This window comes from Alligator sinensis, unplaced genomic scaffold (assembly GCF_000455745.1).
Source record: "Alligator sinensis unplaced genomic scaffold, ASM45574v1 scaffold611_2, whole genome shotgun sequence".
NCBI classification, from domain to species: domain Eukaryota; kingdom Metazoa; phylum Chordata; order Crocodylia; family Alligatoridae; genus Alligator; species Alligator sinensis.
Genome location: NW_005841869.1, coordinates 1417161 through 1439961, shown reverse-complemented (window position 1 = coordinate 1439961; position 22801 = coordinate 1417161). Strand labels below are relative to the sequence as shown.

General features: G+C 41.5%; 2 protein-coding genes across 5 annotated transcripts in view; one reads left to right on the top strand and one right to left on the bottom strand.

Annotated features, from left to right (window-relative positions):
* The first annotated feature begins 5877 nt into the window (after nt 1–5877).
* STOM (stomatin) lies at nt 5878–17913 on the top strand. The gene is made up of 6 exons (XM_025193961.1): nt 5878–6022; nt 6646–6718; nt 7953–8035; nt 12229–12432; nt 12961–13095; nt 15898–17913. Exons 1-6 carry the CDS (start codon nt 6011–6013, stop codon nt 16090–16092), a joined length of 702 nt encoding a protein of 233 aa, XP_025049746.1. The 5' UTR covers nt 5878–6010; the 3' UTR covers nt 16093–17913.
* A 3017-nt stretch (nt 17914–20930) lies between these two features.
* GSN (gelsolin) overlaps nt 20931–22801 on the bottom strand; it is a 37006-nt gene continuing 35135 nt past the window's right edge. For all 4 annotated transcript variants that reach the window (XM_025193953.1, XM_006016887.2, XM_006016886.3 and 1 more), the window contains exons 16-17: nt 22115–22175; nt 20931–21325 (exon numbers count right to left, since the gene is read on the bottom strand). In XM_025193953.1, coding sequence (XP_025049738.1) covers nt 21156–21325; nt 22115–22175 — 231 coding nt within the window. In that variant the 3' untranslated portion in view covers nt 20931–21155. The remainder of the gene's footprint in view (nt 21326–22114; nt 22176–22801) is intronic.

Here is a 22801-nt window from a genome sequence, read left to right as displayed (position 1 = left end):
GGAGCTGAGCCTGGAAAGCTGACCAGCCTACACCGCGACCACCTTGGGTGTAAGTAAATAATCTTTTCAATCAACCATTACGCCTCCGTGACTGATTCTAGCTAGAGCGTGCCTTACCGCACCGCGGCCTTTTCCAACCCCGTGTACCCGGGCTACCGGCCACAGCCTGTGTACACACAAGAGACGGGCCCGGCTCGCCCCCGGCTTGCACATGGCGACCCAAATGGGATTGGAAGAGAGTTCACACATGGCGACCCAGGCGAGATCGGAAGTTGGCCCGCACAGGAAGAACAGCATTTTTTTCCCTTTTCAGACTTGACTATGTTGTAGCATTAATGTTGTACAAATTGAGTTTTACAAAATGGTGTTGACGTTTTGCATGACTGAATTGCTCATGGTTAGGTAGAGCATTCTTTTTCTGTTGAGTCCTATCATGAATTCCAGGACTTCCCAATGAACTAATTCTTTAGAGCTTTTCAAGTGCAATAAGCCAATGTATTTGAACGAAATGTATTTGAATTGTGAGAGCTCATCCTGACAAATTCTCATCCTCTCTCTGAATAGTCCAGCACATGAACCACCCAATTAAATATTGCAGCATCAACAAAGTACTTGTGTAAACCTGTCTTCCTCTCTAACAATATGGTGTGTTTGCTCACTTGCATTCCTTTTTAGCACTGCCCCATTAAAAGTCCTGGAACTGTGTTTTGCCCAGTTCTGTTTTGAATTTAACTTTGGGGAAACAATTACAATTAGAAATAACCTTTCGTTAAAATACCCTTAAAGCAGTCTGCTCAAAGATGTATTAAATAGTAAACCAGGAAGATGCATTCATTTGGAGCTCTGTGACGTAATAGTGAGAAGGAAAGACTTCTATTGTGGAAATTTTTCTTTCTGGAGTTTGAAAAGGGTAAAGGTTTGTTTGCCAGAGCAAATTGCTTTTGGGTAAATGTTAGTCCAAAACTTCTCCAATTCTTTTCAAAGTCTGAACTGTCACAGGCAAAGGTTAAGTGCACCAGTCAGAGTATAGTTAAACAGCTTAATAGATCTGCAAAGAAAATTCTTCGCAAATTTGACAGAAATTGTAGTGCCCTTTGATAAAATGACTGCATGTTAGTTCAATTCATGAAACTTCTAGACAGAGAAATAGGATTCAGAAGCTATATTGTAAAGGCTTCTGGAAACCAGACGGGCTTACAACTTAATTTGAAAGCCATTCTTAACTTTCCATGATGCAGATGCTATACTTTACCCGGTCAGACTCACCAAATTAACAGTCTTTATTGCGTTACAGTCAAGCTGATATATTGACTCTGAATATGTGTATGAATGTTGTATTTGTAATCTTATAACCTTGTAATATGCAGTAAAGCTACTGATACAACGAACAGGTGATCACAACTGATGATCACACTGAGATGACTGTTTTTTTTAACCTTCCCCTTTGCTTTACTAGAACAGACTATCTAATACCCTAACCTCTAAATATTGATTGAAAATATACCACTGCCTTCTGCATAATTTGGCAGTTATGAATTTAAATTCACATCATAAATTATCTACGTGCTCATGTATTACTTGTGGTATGAATTCTGGGTGGATGTGAGGACCGCTGATCTGTTACATGAGCTTCTAGCTCTGTGTGGTTCCTGTCACATTTAGGAGACTGTAGTAAGATACAGACTTTCCTCGCATAACTGTAATATTTTCCTAGAAGAGAGGCTTTCCCATTGGAATGCCTCTGCAGGAGGGCAGAATATTGATGTTTAATACAGTGATATCTGAACAGGAATTCATCCTTGTTAGGTAACTACCTGTCTTAAGAGGATCCCAAAGAAGCCTGTTTTCACTGAACTACCTTGCAGATACAAAAATAAATTTGCCCTCAATTAGTAGAATTCAACCCCCGCAATTCCTAATGGGGAAAAATGCCTTATTAGCTTTATGTCTTAAGTGTGAATGTCCATGTTTTGTGAGTGAAAGACACATGTTTTGTTTATGGCAGCAAGTCTGTTGGGATCAAATCAGATGATTTTATAGCCACCAATAAATCAGTTCTCTTACTGCCTCTATAAGGGGTGGATATGGGTGCTATCTCCCATTTTACAGATATGGAAGTGAGGTGTCTGTGGTTGCACTGGACATCTAGGATAGCAAAGTATAGAATCCAGTTCTCAGTTGAGTGCCGTCTCCCCTTTTTCCCATTGGTAGCTCTCTTGATTTCTCAGCCTTGATCTGATTCTGTTGATCCAAAAAATTGAATAGCATGCTATAAACATCTGTGCAGAAACCAGAACACAAGCCTTTATTCTCCTGCTGCTGCTGTTTCGTTCCTGGAGCCTAGCACACTGCAACCCTTCTCTGCAAACCTTTCCTTAATGAAAGGAAAATTGGTATTAACTGCTATTTGTCACAATCTGCCAAGCACTAAGGTGCTATACTTAGTATCTGTCAAAGGGGTGGAAGTGGTGGAGAGATGAACTGAAGCCAGGATTGAGTGCTATATATATCAAGTTATGCGAATTTTTTTTTTGTTTTTTAATTGACTTAGACCAGGTGGTATCTGCCCAGAGAAGAGATGCAGACTGAGACTGGCCACTGTATCTGGCATCATCATCTCCCTTCCTTCAGAAAGTCTGATTTTTAGTGAGTGTGAATTAGGTATGGTTCATGGTCCTGACGAGAAAGGGCTACATCCTTTTTCACTTTAAATGCCTAAAAGGCATATGCATGGCCACGTAACTGAAATTTTTGATACTTATGTACACTAGGATTCAGCGTTGCCTGTGCAGATTCACACCACCTCTGGGTGAGGAGGGGGCCTAGGACCTGGTTCTCTTGCTCCCTGGGCACGGGCCCTAATTACTTGGCTATTGAACCCATCCTGGGAGGGGCCCTCACTTTCTCCTCTCGTTTAGTTCTAGCAGGTATGGGTATACTATTTCACCACAGAAGAAAATGCCATCCCAACCTGTGTGAGCACCAAAAGCTAAAGTGACGTGGCTACATACACACCACTTAGGCACGTAAAGTGAAATGGCATTTAGCTCCAAGTCTCTAACCGCAGAACAAGGACGTCACAAGCAGTACCAGGGAACCTGAGCTCCAATACGGGAGGTGATTTATAGTAGCAGGGGTCCAAAGCACTGCAGAAAAAGTGAGCAATACCACCAGTTCACTTCATTTTTTAAATTAATCTTCTATATTTCATGCTGTATCTTGCCAGAGCTGTGCCTGTGGCAAGCTCTATAACATGCATGATATTTCAAGCTACTTTTAAGAGAAGAGCTGCGGTTGCTATAATAATGTAAAAGCAGTCTTTCAAATTATTATTGTGAAAGGGAAGTCTAAATCATCTGAATTTTTAAATTTCACTTTCTGTGAGCAGAGAAGCATTGCAATAATGTGATGTTTTTGCAAATAGATTTATTCTATAAGTAAATGTCACCCATGAGTCATAGAGTCGCTGGAAGTGGAACACAGGTATGGAGCTGTATACTCCCAGAACTTAGATCCAAAGTGGGTTTCTGTACATCCAGAAGTTGCTTGAGTATCAGTCACAGGACACCCAGTATCAGTGTTGTTTAAACAGCAAGTGATTAAAGGGAGTGTTTTCTTTTGTGACAGCGGTGTAATGACTTGGGGAGAGTTTCCTGTCGAAAGGAAAAATGCACACACCTTTGGTGTTCAGGGTGTGACAGGAGGTTGCATAATAGTGTTTTGTACAGTCATTCTTTTCTGTGAATACCAGACTTGAAGCAGTAGTTTCTTTGTCTTTTTGTGTTTCTCCATCAGCCACAGATGACTTAAGTATCAGGAATTATTGAGCAACATGCTTGAGGAAGTTACCTTAAACAAAACCCTTGGTTGGTATCATGAGCACATTCTTGTTCCTGGCATTCTTCATAGATGATGGGGAAGTGATCAGGTCCCTTCAGAGCTTCTTGAATTACTGCATAAAGATGAAGTTGGATAGTACTAGATCAAGATGTCCAGTCCTTGAGAACAAGCTTGTCAAATGTTATCATAGCTGAAAGAGTACATCGGAGAAGAATGACCTTCTGACCTAAAGCACAAGGACAGGGGGTGAGGGCTTCTTGTTTGACCTTGGCCAAATCACATACCCCTGCATATGCAACAGACTCAGCTAATATTTGGTGTGTTAAGTTTAGGGGCACTTAAGACTTGATTTTCTTTTTTAGAGATACCATATAGCTGCAGTTCCCACTGACTTCAGTTGGAGTTGTGAGGGCTCGACCCTTCTGGAAAGCATGTCTCAGTTGTCCACCAATTCTGGGTATCCAAATTTAGATGCTTGAAAAATATTAACTTTTTCCCCCTGCAAGTTGCCCTATCTGTAAAATGAAGACAGTAGCATACGCCCACAGCGGCTTGTGTGAAACAATTAAGTATTTTGCTTTAGGAAAAAAATGAGGGAAATTTTAATTTATTTATTTTAATGAGTACAAAAAATAATCTATTATATCTTCCTTGAAGCAAAAGAAACTGTGGAGTCTTTCAATAAAACCTTGTGGTAGCTGATAGGTTCTCCGACTGCTATTTTTAGGAATCAGACATCTGGCTAGTGCAGTCCACTGCATAGTAAGTACCAGGCCCTGTGAACTGTGTTGAGAAAAGGTGTTTGTGCAGATGGTACGTAAATCAGAATAAGGACTGTGAGTTTGCAAGTAAGCAAGCGGCAATCTGGATGATGTTGGCATTTAGCAAAACCTAGAGGCATGGTCCAAAGGAGATATTTTAATATCTAAAATATGAGAATTGTGTTCTGTCTAATGGAACAAACACTTCTTAGCATTATGACTTTTTGACATAGGTGTTGTACTACCTACCACTTTTTTTTTTCTTTTAGGGCTTTTTTACAGGGGTTGAAGGATGGGGTTGAGTTTCAATGATCTGGTGGTTTCAACCTCCCTTGTACAAGTGCAGCATTTGGCAGTTATTAGTGTCACCCTGGGAATGCCGTGCTTGGCAGCAAAGACTCTTGGCCATCGCAGGAAAATCTGGGCTGGGAGGATAAGAAACTTCCTCTTCATGAGGATCTAGTTTCTCTCTATGAATGCTCGATAGTTCAATGTCACCATGTCATGGTGCTTTGCAGGCTCTTCTTCTAGCTGTGCATGATTTGAAATGACTTGTTTTGCTCCAGGAAGTCTTGCTGTGGTGCACGATTGAGCGATGTAGCAGCCATTTGATGATAGAGGACTGTCTTGTGCTCTGTTCAGAGCAGAAGGATCCTTCACAGGAAACTGCTAGAAAAAGATGCCCTTATGTTCTTGTCTGAGTGGTCATGAGCCATCCAAGCACCTTCTGTCATCCCTTTTATGAACCTTGGTTATAAGATAGAAAGCTGAGGCTGATTTTGCTAGTGTCTGCACGTGCATTTCAGGAAGCTGTGAGATTTTTGCATCTCTGCCAAATTAGTTAGAATTGAGTGTTTAAATGACAGAAGTTTTTCTAGTTGCTGCTGCTATCCAAACAGTAGTTGGGCAAACAAAGCTGTGGTTTCCAGCCTGGAAAATAGTTTTCAGCTACTGCCCTGTAGTCTTTCCTGGCGCAGAGAGAAGACGTTGATTTGTGTAAAATATTGCAGTGTTTTAAATTTTAAATCTCTTACCCTTTGCAGTTACAGGTGTGAAGGCAGTGTACTTCAATTATGTTTTCATTTACTGAACCAAATTCTACTCTTGACTGTACTTTGGCAACTTGGTGATTTCAGTGGAAGAGAAAACAGAGTTTGGTCTGCCAGTATGGTCTAGGTCCAGTGGGCGGTGTATTAGGTCCAGGGAAAAGCCCTGATGATGATTTCATGCTAAGATGCCATGTCATTGTATCTTTATGTGGCAATTGTTTTCTATAATGGATAGTCTTGTATTTAAAATACCTACCTCTCTCTCCAGAGGACTCTGATGCTGGCCTTGGTGTGTGTGGATGGATCCTCGTGATTGTTTCGTTTTTCTTCACCGTTCTTACCTTTCCGATATCTGTCTGGATGTGCATAAAGGTAAAGCTGTTCATTGGTGGACTTGAGTTAGACATTAAACAATGCAGGATGTGTCCTGCTGGTTATCGATGTTGTTCAATTGATTTCCCAAAACCACAGATGATCATGACCGCCCATCATTCTTTGATCACAGCTGCATAGTATATGACATTTTATTGCATTGAATTTTTAATGTATTTTAATTAGAGGAGATGGAGAGAAAATTATAAAGCTGTATTTAAAAAAATGGAAATTAGGGCTTTTCTAGGACTAATTATATCACATCTAGTCTGTCTGCCCTTTTCAGGGCAGGAGTGTTCCTTATGCTCTTTTTCTTTTCTTTCTTTGTTTTGTCCAAGTGATCTGATTGCCACATCTGTTCTTGCAAAATCATTCCATTCTCTCCAAACATTTATTTCTTCCTTTAAAATATTTTCTTGACAAATAACCCTCTTTTAATATTTATTTCTTGTAACTGCTGTACTGAAAAAATGAAAAGTATGCATGTTACACCCTGTAAGACTAGAGACTGTTCAGTATTATTCATAATAAATTTCCACAAGCTTTGACATGTCATCAGGACTGCTGTAGATCTTCATTCATCTTCAAGGTGGAGGCCTCTTACACTGAATGTCTGTTTACAGATCATAAAGGAGTATGAACGAGCCATCATTTTCAGACTTGGGCGCATCTTAAAAGGGGGAGCCAAAGGACCAGGTCAGTCCAGAGTAGCATGCTAAATATTTGTGCATATGGAGTCTGATTCAGTTATACGATTGTCAGGGGAAAGGACTGTATTCACTGTGTCAGCTTGGTGGTACAATACAGATGATGGTGCTGGTTTTTATTGCCCTCTCCCTGGAGTTTAAAGGTTGTTTGAGTTGGACATTTCTTCCAAACTAATTTCAGCAAAATCACTCTTAACCAAAACGCCAAGTTACAAGTAGCAGCTTGCCTCAGTTACACTGAAAAATGACTCATTTATATATATTCCATGCCTTCCCCCATCACATAAGAACCTATTATTCTTATACCAGTTTTGGTTTCCTTTAGGATGCATTTTCTCTTGGGGTGCTCAGGGGGCTGTGGAAACAATTGGTAATAAATACATAACATTTCAAATTTGTTATTTTGTTGGGGCAGTAAAGCAGGAGCTCTTGTGGCTTAGCTGAATAAGGGACAAATGGATGAAAGCTCCAGAAAATGGGTCTGTCACAAACAGGAGCTGGCAGTCTTAGCCTTCTCATTTTCTCCATACAAAGTGAGTCTCATCCAGTGCTCCTTGGCTGATATATAGGCTTGAAGGGTAAAAGTGAAACCAAACAAATAGGAAAAAGGAGTTACATTCAATGAGGCCTTTTTGATTTTTTTTTTTTTTTTATAGAAACTTAAGACTAAAGCTTTCACAAGTATTTGAGTGACTTAAAAGCCTTAATGATTTTAAAAGGACACCTTGAGCATTTGTTTGGCCACTTTTAAAAGTTTTTCCTCTGTACTTTGGAAATTGTGCCAAGATTGTACAGGATGGCAGTGTTACTTTCTGTCTGAGTTGACCAGTTGCAGCAGCATCTTTCTTTTCCATTTTTATTAATATTTCCATCGCTGGCATATTGGCAGTAAATAATGATCCCCAGTTCTGTAGAATTCTTTAGTTCCCGACTACTAGATCTGGTTCCTGCAGGCAGCATGTTGTCATGTAGTGTTTCTTTCTTCTCAAATCCAGCCCCAGGGGTAGTGAGCTTTTCAGAGGTTGTACCAGGTAATGCCTGATTCCCCTTTAAGAGCCACAAAGCAAAATTACAGCGCTAACAAACAAATGCTGCTGAAGTATATGAAGTACATACACTGTCTAAAGCGGATGGGTGGGGATGAGAGGATGACAAAGAGCTGCTAAAATAAACAAGCATTGAAGGTCTGTTGTCTCAGTCTTTTGAATTGGTTTTGTGTACAGGTCTGTTCTTTGTCCTGCCTTGCACAGACAGCTTTATCAAAGTGGATATGAGGACTATCTCATTTGATATACCTCCCCAAGAGGTAAGTTTGCACTGTACCATCTGGCATCTTGCCAAATGCAAACAGAATTCAACCCTCCGTACTCCTTTTTTTTTTTCCTTCAAGGGCTTCTGAACCCCCTTGTTTGTTCCTGATTTGGCATGAATTATTTTGCAAGAAACTCCCTCCAGCTATTCTTATTTCAGTGAAAGCTTTTAATCCTGTCTGAACCAGCTCTGGATAACGTATCAATGAAAACATGTATTGAATTCTGTGCAGTGTGATTTAACACACCCAGAGCTATGGATTGCTGCCTGTAATTTGAACTTATTCCCTTCCAACCCCTCTTCCCCTCACCCAGTATTGTATAGCTGTATAGTGTTGGAGTAGTTTTCTGGCTTCCTCTTTGTTCAGGTACAGTGTAATATAAAGAAACTTAACCCCTTATTCATGACATTCAGCAAAACAGTCTCCCCTCAAACACTAATAAGTGATTTGTCAAGTACTGTGTTGTGGTTTGAGCTGGCAGGCTTTGCTGTCGAGACTGCTGTGCTATGCTTGCAGTTCTGCTGCTGTGTTGCTGTATGATGTTAAGGCAAATCGATCATCCCTCCTGCATTAAGGTATGGACATATGAACAATTTACTTGGAGTCAGCTGCTCTGCAGTAACTGCCCATGCTCATACCTGTGGCCCACAGGAAGTGGAAGCTAAGCCGTGGTAACTTACCCTCTTTCTTTGAGGGCTGAGCTGCTGAAGTTTGGCTGTCATCTGCCATCAATTTAACAGCATGCATATGGGGAGGCGCTGTGCAGCAGCTGATGCAAAGCCAAGCCCTCATTTCTCATTCACTCTTCATTAAATTGCTCACCATCTGGGTAACTGAACTCATATCATTTCTTGGCATTGGCATTGTGAAGCTGCATTACCTGTAAACCTCCCTCAGATCTTTGAGGTGCAAGAAATGCAGGTGACTGACCAAGTTTGAAACAGAAATGCTAGGAACAACTCTTGTTTAAGGAAACCCACTATTTCTCTAAAGAGAGAAACCAATGGATGAAGAAAATTCACTGGATATGTCGCTTGAGAATTAAATATCTCCCAGAAGCCTTCTAAAAACACATTCTCAAACAGCTGCACCATGATGACTGTAACTGGGATTCTGCTTTGTCTGATGTGTTGTTGAATGCAACCTGCCTGGCATATTTGTTTTCTGTACCATTTGCCACCCAGTTTACTGCTCATCTTTATTGGGTGGACTTAGACAAATGGTAACTGTCAGAAAAGAGTCTAAAGGTTAATTGGTTAGAAACCTAATCACAGTTGGACATAATGTGCTTGCAGCCGCTCATGCACCATTACAGAGGCCATCAGGTTTTTCAGTTTTCCTTTTCAATTAGATTACATTATGCTTGTGGTTTTTACTGGTTGGGGCAGCAATACATTTTCATTTACAAAACATGGCTCTTTATGCTGATGATAGCCTTTCTCTGATTCTTGTCTGACAATGTTACATCAGACTTGTAGCCAATAGAGTATGGGACTCAAAGGCACTAAATGCTGCAGGTCATGCTTTCTCTTTTCCCAAATGTTGTCAAGGCCACCCAGATCTGCAATCCCTCTGACATGCTGTCTGCTTTCTCCAGTTTTGCATACTGCACAGTCTTTTTATTTTTTCATTTTTTTTAAAGCAACTAATATTAGAAGCAATATCATGACTGAATGTTTTACATTGTTCCTCCTAGGTGGGAGTCCTCTCTCCCCAAGACACTGGTTTCTATATTTAATGTGCACTACGAACGCCTCAAAAGGGGCTATGTTCTTGATCTCTCTGCTAGGTGGCATGTACATCTTTCTGTACCACATATAAATGTTAAAAAAAATAAACTAAATAGATCATTAATATCGGATTCTCCAATTCTCTACAAATGACAATTTCCTGCTGCACTCCAGAGATAAGCTTCTAGTCCCGTCAATACAATGCAGCGGATACTGGGCAGATCCATGCATCTCTTGTTCAATCAGTGTCCGTAAGAAGAGCAATACATTGCCAGGGTCTTGATAAGAAATAGCTCTTTTTAATAAGCTGAGTGCAGTAAATAATGCTGGTTGCAAGCCAAATGAAATGTAGGCCTTCTGCCTGGTGCACTTATTTCCTAAATAGCCCGGTTGTATGGGTGCCTCCTCAGACTAGTTTTGGAGCATGCATTTCCAACTCCTGCAGTTTGTAAGGGGAGCCCCATTTGGTGCTTTTAAAAAAGGTTGCAGTCCTGTTGTTGCTGCAGTTTGCTCTGACAGTTCAGAGACATCATTCTCCTAAAAGGATCCACAAGACTCCCAGAAGGCTGGGGTTGATCTCTCTTTCATATATTATTATGTGTACATGTACTTCCCCTCCCCACAGGGCTCCTTAGCAAGCTGCTTTTAAGCAACCCTGTTCCAACTGCTCTTTACATCCCTGGGGATGCTTCTGAGTAAAGAGTTCTGCGTAACTTGGCAAAAAGTGGTATTTTCCACTCCCTTTTGAAGCTGTTAAGAAATGATAAAACACTTGGGCCCAGTTTTTGCCATAGGGCTGGTTAGGTTTTTTTTATGAGTGTTTGTAGTTGTATTCATTTAATGCACACAATAATAGAAAAAGTAAAAAACTTCCCCATCAGGTCAGTGAAGAGAGAGCACCACTGAGTAGCAGGCTGGGCTTGCCTAATAGTCATTTTTGTGATACTTTCTTTAACAAGTAGAATTAGAAGATGAGAATATCTTTCCCTCTAAAACTTAAGGAGTGATGTTTTCATAACATGACTCAAAGACAGTTGCGTAAGTAGGGTGGGTTCATCAGGGCAGCTGCCCTGGACACCCAGCTGCATTGCTACGCCTCTGCCCACAGAGATGAAGGCCTCGTGATGCACTTAAAACATGGTATTAAACAAAATGTAAGCTGTGGGCATAGTTAAACATCTGCCTCCTCAATATCCTGCAGCAGTAGGAATCATCCTAATTCAGAACAGCAGCACCCGCTGTTACACCGATTGGGGATTATCCGTGCTTCATGACACTAATTGATCACAAGCTGGGGATCAAGCAGTAATTTCTCTCTTTGGTATGGCATGTAATGATGCAGAAGCAAGGCACCTAGTGGGACTTTCACTTCCCTCTTGAGTAGCTGCCACGGGCCGCTGCTGGGTCAGGTGCCTTGACTAAATTGATTTCTATGACCATTTCCTTGTTCGAGATAATGGCTCTCAGAGTTTCCCTCTCCGGTTCACCCAAATGCATGGCAACTCCTTTTTGTGCCACTCCTTTTAAAAAGCACAGTCAGAATATGCTTCTTTTTTTTTAACCCAGCTAAGTAGGTCACCTGTTTTGTTCATGGTTTATAAATTGACACGTGTGGTCAGGTTCATCTTAGATGATTTGTGGTCCTGAAAGCAGCATACAGTGTGTGTAAGAAACACGTGCCCTGCACCAACACTGTCATGGTTCCTGTATTATAGGACGTAGGCTTAAACCTTCCAAGCCACCTAGCTGTGAGAGACAAACCTTTTGAGATGGACATGCCCCAGAGTCAGTGACCTGCATACACCACCCTGGCTCTAATAATAATTTGTTAAAACATTGCTTTTTTTCAGGTCAAAACGCTTGGGAGCTTCAGTGTATCTACTCCTTTTGTAAATCATGTCTCCATGCATATAAATGTCAAAGAAGCCCTCTATCATTTATGATTTTTTTAAATTTCTGCTCTTTTTTTGTATTCCTACCCTGCGATCACAACCTTTTCAATTGGATGGTCATGCTCTTACCTCTTCATGCAAACAAAAAGAAACCCTTCAGTGTGTTCTTAGTCCTCTTGGTTTCTGAAAGTTTTCTCTGCTTTCTCTGCCAGGTTATTAGTGATGTACATTGCTGCTGCTGGATCTGTACAATCCCGGGTGCAAACTAAAACGTATTTTCCTGTGACATGTGTCATGATCCCAAATTCCTCCTAATCCAAAGGAGTTAAACTGAGATGATACATTTGTGTCTTTACATATATACAATACATGCACACACAGAGCCCATATTTGAGATGGAAATAACCTACTTTTCTAAAACCATCCCATGACCATGGCAAAAACAGAATTGTGCTCTAGATGATATTGCAAGCATGTAGTATAATTACAGTTTGCTGTTTAATAATCATTTTGTTGTGGTCCTTATTGTTCCATTTCATTATTTGCCGTCTTTTCTCCCTATTAGATCCTCACCAAGGACTCTGTGACCGTGAATGTAGATGGAGTGGTTTATTACAGAGTCCAGAATGCCACCCTTGCTGTAGCAAACATCACAAATGCTGACTCAGCCACCCGGCTCTTGGCACAAACCACCCTGAGGAATGTTCTGGGGACTAAGAACCTCTCTCAGATCCTTTCTGATCGTGAAGAAATTGCTCACAGCATGCAGGTATGTGCAACTTTTAGAGCCCTGCTTACCTACTTGATCAAGTTAAGCAACAGGGATGGGGAGTACCTTGCAAACTAAGCCTTTTCTTGGGTATAAATTGACAAGCCAAGCACATCCAGTTGAATTTGGAGTGTGGGGTTTTGTTTATAGCTTCTCCCAAGAGCTGCTGGAACAGTGTCCAAGTATACCAAGAATCATAAGCAAAGGAAAGGCCCAAAAGATGGGTTGTTTTTGCTTTCTCAGGCCTGTGCTGTTATGGTTAACAGCGATGGCTTTTAGCTTTTGTGTCAGTCTCTTAAGTTTGTTACTCTACTACTATATTACAACCACCATGTTTCAGCAATGACAGAATTGCAACGTAGGTATATTCTGCACCTTAGATATAGCGAGATATCCGTGGATTAATAGTATTTTACTTTAATTTGTTTGGTAAATCTTTTTGTTTAACTTGGCATTGGTGTTTTAAAATGATTTTCATAATTTAGCCAGGCAAGTGAAGATCACACATTTGTCCTGTCTCTTTGACAGGCCACACTTGACGAGGCAACAGATGACTGGGGAATTAAAGTGGAACGTGTGGAAATCAAGGATGTGAAGCTGCCAGTTCAGCTGCAGAGAGCAATGGCTGCTGAAGCAGAAGCAGCCCGGGAAGCAAGAGCCAAGGTAATGATCTCTTCTTACTCCATTTTTATCTGTAACTTCTTTGGTGATTCCTCTGAGGACAAAGACCTTCACAAAGAGCATAGGGGAAAGTGGGACAAGATTTTTGGTAGGATTCAGTTTGGAAGCTTGCCCTCATCTGTCTCCCTCTCAAAGAGCATTTTAAAGCCCAACCCTTCTGTCCCACGACAACTCCTAAAAATATAAACAGGATGCAGTCTTGGTACGGTGCTAGCTGGCTGGAATGCAAGACATGGGTCAGGGTTCCTGCCTCTTCCGTTAACTTGCTGAGACTTTAGATAAGCCCCTTATGCTCCATTTCAATTTCTGTGTAATATTTCTAGGGGTTATGTGGCTTAATGCTTGTAAAGCAGTATTCTTAGCTCCTCTGCATTAATAGTATTGGAAATCCATTTGGTGGTGTTTTTTCCTGTCCTTTCTAATGGACGGTAGGGCAGTCTTATGTAAATATCCCCTGAGATTTTTGCTATGGGAATTTGGAAATTGGCTTCCCAAAACTTAGCAGAATGGTTTTCCTGCTTGCTTAAGGAGACCTTTTGCTGTGAACCTTGCTCCCTCTGGCGGTTCACAAACCCAACACTAGAAAGCTTTGCAGCACGGACTGAATTACTTCAAAGACAAAACTGCAGATTCTGTTGGAAGTGCCAGCCCAAGACCAAAATTGGAAAGGTCGTTTACTTTTAGAAACACATTAATGTTTTGTTCTGACCTCTCTCTCATTGGAAGTATTGAACTTTCATTGCAAAATGCAGAGATCCTTCTTGACAACAGAAGGTTTAATTGTAGTTTGTTTAATGCCACAGAATTTAATTTTTGCCTGTTTTTGAATTGTGATATCTAAATTCATATTCATTATCATATACTTACTGAAAAGTGAGTATACTTAGTGAAAAGGAGAAAAAGCTAATGAAACCTTTAGATTCCACTTGTAAAAACAGCTTGCTTGCTTATGTTTGTGCGTGGAAATAAAAATGAGGAAACCAGGATTTCATTGGACGCACTTGGTGGCTGAATACTGAAGGTGAACTTTGCAGGACAGTTGGAGAGGGCCTTGGTTGTAAGCAGTACCTTATACTTTCGAAAGATTAAAGCCTACATTTTTGGGAGTTAAATGATTTACCAACTTCATATTGATAACTTAGACTAATGGTTAAAATAATGGCAGCCCCCCCTTGCATGCACACCCACACCCAACCACCAGTCTTAGCACATCAAAAAGTCTTACCACTGTCAAGGTTTTTGTACACATCACAGCAAGAGAGCAGAGGGAGTTTTAAGGAGGGATGCGCAATAAAATAATGACTTAGGTTTGTGCATGTCTACAGGGAGTTCATCCCAAGGGTGAAGGGCAGCATGAGAGAAAGCACAAAGGCACTTGTTTGACAATGCAAAAAGTGAACAACAGTGCCAGCCTCTGTATGCCCATCAGAAGTGGGAGTCGACATCTCAATACTGAGCAAGAGATGATAGACCATGCAGGGGCCTCAACTTGAAGATGAATAACTTCTGATTGATGTGACAGAAAAAAGAAGAGCCAATAGAGAGATGCAAAAAGAGGGGTGACATGATCAAAGCAACAGGCTAGGATGATGCTCTTTGCAGCTGTGTTCTGACTGGGCACGACTGGGCAAACAGCAGGTGTCAAGGGCAGAGAGGGATGTTGCAGTAAATGTGGTAAATGCCAGTGGAGTGTGTAGGGGAGAAACCAGGTAAAACTGGAGGAGAAAAGCTCCATCCTAGATCCCTCTGGCAAGCAGTGTGTAAACGGCTGTGTACAATGGACTTAAAAATGACAGGGAGATAGGGCAGTAGCTGAAGAGGCACTTGGGGGCAAGGGTAGATATTAAGATGGGAGAGACCCATGCCTGTTTGTATGGTGAAGGGAAGGAGCCAGAAGTGTGAGAGTAAGGAAGCATGAGAGAGATCAGGAAATGGGATGGGGTAACTGGTGCAAGAGCTCAGAGGAGGAAAGACTTGTGCATTTGTGAAAGGGTGGGGAGGTTGTGGGGTAGGTGAGCCAAGGGGAGGGATAGGGGAAGGTCCCTTTATATTCGGTAGCTTTTCATGCAAGATGTGACCACTCAATGCAGAAAGGGAAAGGGCAGGGGGAAGCTCTGAGAAGTGAGTGGAAAACAGCTGAGGTTGCAGGTCCAGGTACCTGGTGTCACTGCACCGGTCTTGGATCCCGTTCCAGTGGGATTTCTAGCAGGTGAGTGATTCAAACATGGGCTTTGGTGCTGAATTGTTTGCCAACCACTGCATTCACCCTGATAGGGTGGGACACACACTTCATAGTAAATGTTCAGTGCATAGCATAGCTTTATCTTCAAAGTGAATCTTGGGTACCTCAAACTTGAAGGTAAGTTTATTCCCCCTCTCGTTCTTCACAGGTTGCTTTGATTTTCTTTGCCAGTTGAAATCTTGTATAAGCTTTTTACACAACCCATGGATTTAGCTTCTCCTGGCTCCTCTGCTCAGGTTTCTGTACTGCTGCCTTCTACTAATACCAGTAAGATGGGTCTGCAAGAGGATGGTAGTGTGCAAGAGTCCCTTTGGCAGGGTACTGGGTGGGGAGCAGGGTCCTGGCAGCTATTTCAGAAGGTACAAAACTCTTAAGTTATAAACTAAAGCTCTCCGTAGAGACCGTGTTCACATCTGCTACCTAAGGATGGTGCACAGTTTGGCACTTGGTCTTGTAAGTTAAGGGACCGAAATAGCTCAGCGAGCCTCTGAGGTAGCAGTGTGCCAAACACTTGCTATTTCACCCATTCTGTTCCCCCCCAGGTAATTGCGGCTGAGGGTGAAATGAATGCCTCCAGGGCCCTGAAAGAAGCCTCCATGGTTATTAGCGAGTCCCCTGCTGCTCTTCAGCTTCGCTACCTGCAGACCCTGACCACCATTGCTGCAGAGAAGAACTCTACCATTGTCTTCCCGCTGCCTATAGACATGCTGCAAAACCTCATGAGTCCAAAACACTGAATTGTGCTGGAAGAAGGGATCTTCTGCAGCAGGATTGTCTGTCAAAACAAATTAGCTGTTAAGGCTTCAGGTAATGTTAGCAGAATGGGGCTTTTAAGGCACCCTCTTTTTTGCGACCCTGAGCAGAGTATGTGATAGTGAAACATATTAAGTGTTCGTGAATGTGAGCAATCAAAATCCTCTCCAAGTCCTATAAACAAACGGCACTTTTAAAAACAATCATCCGTTTTAAATGTGAAGTTATTTTATTCTCTTGGGTGACAACCTCTTGTCGTCTATAGGTCCCCTTTCCCAAATAATCTGGATGACCGCTTTGGGTGAGGAATTTCCTCTTGGAAGGACTGTGAAGTAATCCCAGAGCTGGAGAGGGGTTTTCTCTCACCAGCCACACATGCTGTGTAGGGCATTGCTCCATTTCAGAAAGTGGCATTGGCCCTGTGTGAGGAAATGAAGGGTTTCAGCCACTTTCTGTTTGGATTGTAGCCATATGAACTGGAGCCACACGTGCTCTTTCACTTCTGCCTGTTTCCTGAAGTAAGCAAACAGGGGAGCACTGGATACTGGTAGCTCTGAAAAATCAGACCAGTGTCGTCTTAAAATCCAGTCTCCCCTCTATGAGAGGCAGCAGTTGGCCCATGCTGCTGAAACGAAATTTCCACCCCTGCCTTAACAATGGGAGAGGCATAAACACTGTAGTTATGGATATAATAGGCTTGTAGTCACTGATATGCTCTCCAGTCATCATGGTTGTGCGCCTGCTTGTACAGATTAATGCCTTTTAAAAAAGTTTGAAATGTCTCTGAATCTGCCTTTATTTGTATATTCTCTTTTTAAAAGTACTGCTTTCTAAAAAAAATAATAAAATAGCGATTTTTTTGTTTGTAAATGGTAGCCTTTCATATTTTGATTTTTAAATACACTTGTTACACAGGATTTGAAGTTCTGTATCTGTCTTAAAGCTGGCACCTGTTGCAAATATAGTGTGGTTTTTAAATGGTCATGTATTTCATATTTTTAACAAAAGATCTGTATACTTTTCCAGTGTCTGCTAAATAAGGTTAATGATTTTATTTGTATGTATTTGCTAAGAAGGAACATCTTATACTCCCAGTTATAAATTACATATCCTTGTGTAGTGTGAAGATTTCGTAATCTTTTATATTTGGTCTCATGTTAATCTTGGGACAGTGTATAGTACCAAGTCAGCTGTTCTGTGTTCCTCTGATAACTATAATAGCATAGTTGTCGTAATGATTGACACATACCCATAAGATTAGTTTTAGGCCCCATCTCATAAGTCAGTTGGTTCCTTGTTTTCTGAGCTTCACTGAAACGCTTGCAGTTCAGGTCCCCTCTGCTCAGCTCCTTGCCTGCTGCAAGACTATCAGTTTCATTTCCTGATCTTCCGCTTCAGGGCTCCTTTCAGTCCTGCTAACTCGACATAACTGTCTGCCCTGACTGTAAACGCATCACTACATAAGTGAGAGCAAATAGAAAATAGAAAGTTCCCACGTCTTGCATACATGTCATAGTTAGAGAAACATGTTCTGTAAATCCTCTAATGTTCATTTGCATAATCTGTTAAACCACTGTTACATCTGTGAAAAATAGAATTACAGATTGCGCTGAGATTGTTGAGCCAGATTCAGCACCGGAGAAAACTCCATTGGTGGCAAGAATCCAACTCTACTGAACTTGGCGTCTAGTCATTAAGCATTGGGAGCTAGTATAAAAATAAAGGCAAAGGTGATGGTGATAAACGGATTGCAGAAGTGCCCTTGTACTCACGCTGCCCATAATAAAGTTTGTAACTTATCTAATTGCCTCTGTGCAATGAGTCATTTTGTATTCGCATCCATTGTATTGAGTAATGGCATGATAGTGCTTTTTGCCACAAGATCCTGCCGTTCTTGATCATCTCTTACCGGCTTTCACACTGAGCAACCATAGGCATTAAGAACTACTCAGACGGCCTTCCATTCTACACTACGGTGGGGAGAAAACAATCTCATCGCTTTAAAAAGGTGATGGGGGGACTTGGCTGGGATTGTTTAATTAGGGATGATCCTGCCATGAGCAGTGGCCTGGACTAGATGACTCACAAGGTCCCTTCCAGCCCTAGTTTTTCCTATGATCCTGCCAGGATTAAGATTAATCTATAACTGTTTCACCTGACTGCATTCTCCTGCAGTAAGTGTAATACAAATACAATACTGAAATGTACCTTCTGGTTTCATCCCACTCTCACAAGAACCAAGTTGTCCCCCTGCAACACATGTACCATCTCCTAAACGTACCTATGTACACCTCGTCTTCCACACTTAGCCGAGTCAGGGGGTTTTCCTATTCTACGTAACAGGACACCGTCCTTTCATGAATGATGAGTGGTATTTCAGTTTGGCACAAGCAGAGTTTGCATCGCAGTCATTCAACTTTTGGTGTTATGTAGCTGACTGATTTACACCAGTACCTGGTGCTGTGCTCATTCTGTTGAAATATGTGTAGCACAAGTGACATCAGTTCTGCAGTTTGATATAGACTCTGGGAGTACAGGTGTGATACTCTCGATATTTTTCTACTACCAGTGTATTCGCTCATCTATCAGGCGATCTGTTGCAAAAGTTGCCCTACTCGCCCTTTGTCTTGAATACAAACAATGCTTCTAGGGATTTAGGCAAATGAGGGTCTTTGGGTAAATGTGATACCTATGGATCTACCCATTCACCGCCTCTCAGGGAGTGAGAGCATAAGTGATCTACTTGGGCATCAGTTTCATTACCAGGTGAATGCCTAGCATAAAAACCAAAAGAATTAGAAACTGAGCTTTCTTCAGACCTTATATTCTGAGTTGCTGTTAACCCTTGAGCCAAATGAGGTGAATCACAGAAAGTAACTGGGAAAGTCCCAGAAATTGCTACCAGACTAAATGGATTTTGGTTTAGTGTCTGCTTTTTACAAGCAACTTCTTTAAATAAAGGCCAGTTCCACCCTAAAAATGCTAGGCACAAAGCTTTAACAAGTTCTATCTTGAAGTCAACTGTTCCTGTACAAGCAGAGAATGAGGGGCCTATGATTGTCTCCAGTTCCATATAAACCACTTCCTATAAAAGATAAGCCTTTAGCCAGGAAAAGTGCAGGCTCAGGGGTGATCTGATGGCCACCTATAAGTTTATCAGGGGTGACCACCAGTATCTGGGGGAACGTTTGTTCACCAGAGCACCCCAAGGGATGACGAGGTCGAATGGTCATAAACTACTACAAGACCGTTTCAGGCTGGACATAAGGAAGAATTTCTTTACTGTCTGAGCCCCCAAGGTCTGGAACAGCCTGCCACCGGAGGTGGTTCAAGCGCCTACATCGAACACCTTCAAGAGCAAACTGGATGCTTATCTTGCTGGGATCCTATGACCCCAGCTGACTTCCTGCCCTTTGGGCAGGGGGCTGGACTCAATGATCTTCCGAGGTCCCTTCCAGCCCTAATGTCTATGAAATAAATGTCTCGAGGTTGTGTCTTAATCTTCTTAGAAGATTTGTATAGGGACACGCAGGTTTTTGGTGTCTTACAATAAACAGAAGGCCCATTAAAGAGGGGGCATGGAGGAATAAGGGACAAGTAAATCTGAACACAATTATACTTCATTACACTGCTCTCTTTAAAGGTTAAGCATGACATACTTTTCTTCAAAACTAAAATATGGAGGCATTTTATACTCTCATTGTGTAAAAAAAAATCCATTCAGCTATTCTTCAGGAGCTGAAAGGGGAAGTTTCTAGTCTGATGCAGTTTTAGCCTAGGTCAAACTCCTGCCCTTGCACAACACCTTGCCTGGAAAAGCTAGCAGACCCTCCACTTAGTGTTTTGTTAAAATGCATTGCATTTACAGACTCAAGAATGATAACAAGAAGAGGATCTATGATAACACATCACCAATCTCCGTATATTTGGCCTAATGACCTTGCTTTTTCTTTCACCAGGCATCTCCCCACTAGCTTACATTTCAAGGAACCATCATTTGGTTTTTAATAAAAGCCTTGTGCTGCATGCTGAAACCATCAGTGTCTACTTGGGGAGGAAAGCAAGATGCTTTTGCAGGAGACTCATGTTAAAAGCAGTTAAGAAGGAAAATAAATAAAAAAAAAATCACACAAGTTTTTATTCCCTCCAGGGGAGCAGAAGCACACCATGGTTTATGGCATGAAACCAGCTGCTGCTCTGAACTGTTCTGTGGAAGAAGCCATGTGTGGCAGTATGTTGTATCCACAGGCGTATTTACATGGCATCCCTCTATTTGCATACTACAGCCCCAGGCCTAGGGACTCAGGATTTCTCTCCCTGCCTGAAAATGCATTAGCAATTAGCACTAGGAGCTCTACTCCAGCTGATAGCAGCAGGTTAACAGAAGGAGCAATTTCCTGAAAGTGACCAGAGCTAATTTGTTAGAACTCCAAAAACGAAGGGATCATTAGCCCTGATAACCCAGTTTCGAGGGGCATAAAACTCATGTATTTAGGATACCTATTAAGAGCTAGCCTCTAGTTTATTTCTGCACTCCATAACATATTCATGTCATTTCCCTCCTAATTTTATCTTTACTTTGCGTCTTGTTTTCCACCCTTTTTCTGATCTAATTTGTTTCCCCAATCACTGGCTTGTTCCATGCAGTAATTTAGTGCAAGTTTTAGTCACTGATCAGTCAGCAGCAAGACTTGCATTCTGCAGCAAATGCATATGTAAAAACATCACAAACTAGGTAGACATTTTAAAGGTGCATTTATGTCAAAACAGCTTAAATATTGACCCCGCAGGGTGTTCCTCCCAATAATTGAAATACAACAACTTTTTTAGTCTTCACTTGTTCCGTATAAGCTTTATTGTATTAAATACCGTATTCAAAGCAGCAGGGAAGGTGGTATGACTGGTCATTAAATTCTTTAATTATTGCACAGCTATCTGGCTATTAAAAACAGTTGCCACATTAATGTGTGTCCTGCAGGAGGAAGTAGCACTTGTAGGTAGTGAAGGCACCAAGCTGACTCTACTCCAAAAGAAAAATGCTTTTTGCTTAGGCAGCCAGTTCATCCATGGCTCTTTGCAGGGGATCAACAGTCCAGTAATCATCATCCCAGCCCAGGAACCAGCCGGAGAAGGTGGGCGGTTCAGACCCTTGCTTGATGATAGTAATAGGAGTTCTCTTATCTCGGACAACTGGATCAGTCTCAATGTACCTTTTAGCTGTGAACAGGCAAGGAGGAAAGCCCATCAAATCATGACAGCTTTTGTGGCGCGATCATCGAATGAGGCTCTGCAAAAAGCTCACTGCATGGCAGAGACTTAGAAAACGAGGCCTCAGGCTTTTTTTTTTTTTTTTTAAATTATTAAACAGGTGACTGCCAACAAGGTCACAGCTGGTGTGTGTGGGTGTGTAGTAGTGTCCCAGGAGATGTTTTTAATCACAAGCCAAGTATCTGGAAGGATTCAAATCAGGAATGCTCTTTGCTCATGAGTTACGTAGCAGCGCCACTAACAAGCATCAGTATTTAAACTGTAAAGTTATGCCATCGTTTCCCTCAGATCTGGGGTGATCTTTTGACTCGTATCAAGGATTTTAACTTCCATTAACAACAGTTATTTCCTCCCCTGACTTTGTTACCTTTTGCTTCTTAAATTTGAAGATTGAGTGGACAAGAGTCTCGTGCTTATCCACACAGTTAGATATACAGCTTAAAGAGTATGCAGTCAAGGCAGAAAATTACTGCATTTCTTCTAGTCATTAAGTAAAAGCCATTTATGTAGCCTAAGTTTGCTGGAAGATGGACATGGTTTGTCCAACAACCAGTGCCTGATTGTACCAAGCTGTTTTAGACACAAGGGTTTCCTTATCAATCCGGCAGCCTGTGCTTTTATCTTGTCATAAAGATAGCGGATGTTTAAAAAATGAAACTCCCTGCTCCCTGTGGTCTAGCCAGAGGTGGAATAAAGGAGAGAGGAGTTATTTAGAAAAAAAAAATATGATGGTCTCACCAGATGCCAAGGCCTCAGTCTTTTCTTCTTCCTGTGCTTCATTTCCAATCCAGACAAAGACCTACAAATGAAAGATCACAAACAACTTTTGGAGCAATCTGCCTCTGAAACAAAGTCAGAAAAAGTCTCAGCGAGGAAACAGAGGCATGATACAGAACTGGAAAAAGCCATACTGTTTGGCTGAACTGCTGATCCACTCATAACTACAAATGAAGCTGTTAATGCTGCTGGCATAGCTTGAGAGAGAACTTTTTTTTCCAAATGATAAATCACAACGATGTGAACAATGGCCAGTACAGTTACCCTATTCTGAGAGCAGGGAGAACCAGCTGCCATCTGACCTATATGGTTGTTTTAACCAGCTGTAGCATTCCCATATACAGACCGGTTGCTTGATTTGTGCAAGGTGACCCAGGAGCCTTCTGTTTTCCTTAATGACACAGGAAGTTAATAAAAATGAATCACTGGGTGCTGACCTCATGCTCAGTCACACAGAGAAGGTATGGGAATAAACTCCTGTCCTCAAGGAGTTTACAGGCTCAAAGCTGTAAATAGACTGTACTGATTCCAGCAAAACACATTTCATTTGGACAATCATCTGACCAGAGGAAGCTATAGGAATGTAACTTCATCCAGCCTTTAGATTAAAAATCAATATGGTTTAAATATCTAATCTATCCTCAGCTG

Coding starts and splice junctions, on each gene's coding strand:
- STOM (XM_025193961.1), top strand. Junction 12,433..12,960: donor AAATTGCTCACAGCATGCAG/GTATGTGCAACT, acceptor TCTCTTTGACAG/GCCACACTTGACGAGGCAAC. Junction 13,096..15,897: donor CCCGGGAAGCAAGAGCCAAG/GTAATGATCTCT, acceptor GTTCCCCCCCAG/GTAATTGCGGCTGAGGGTGA.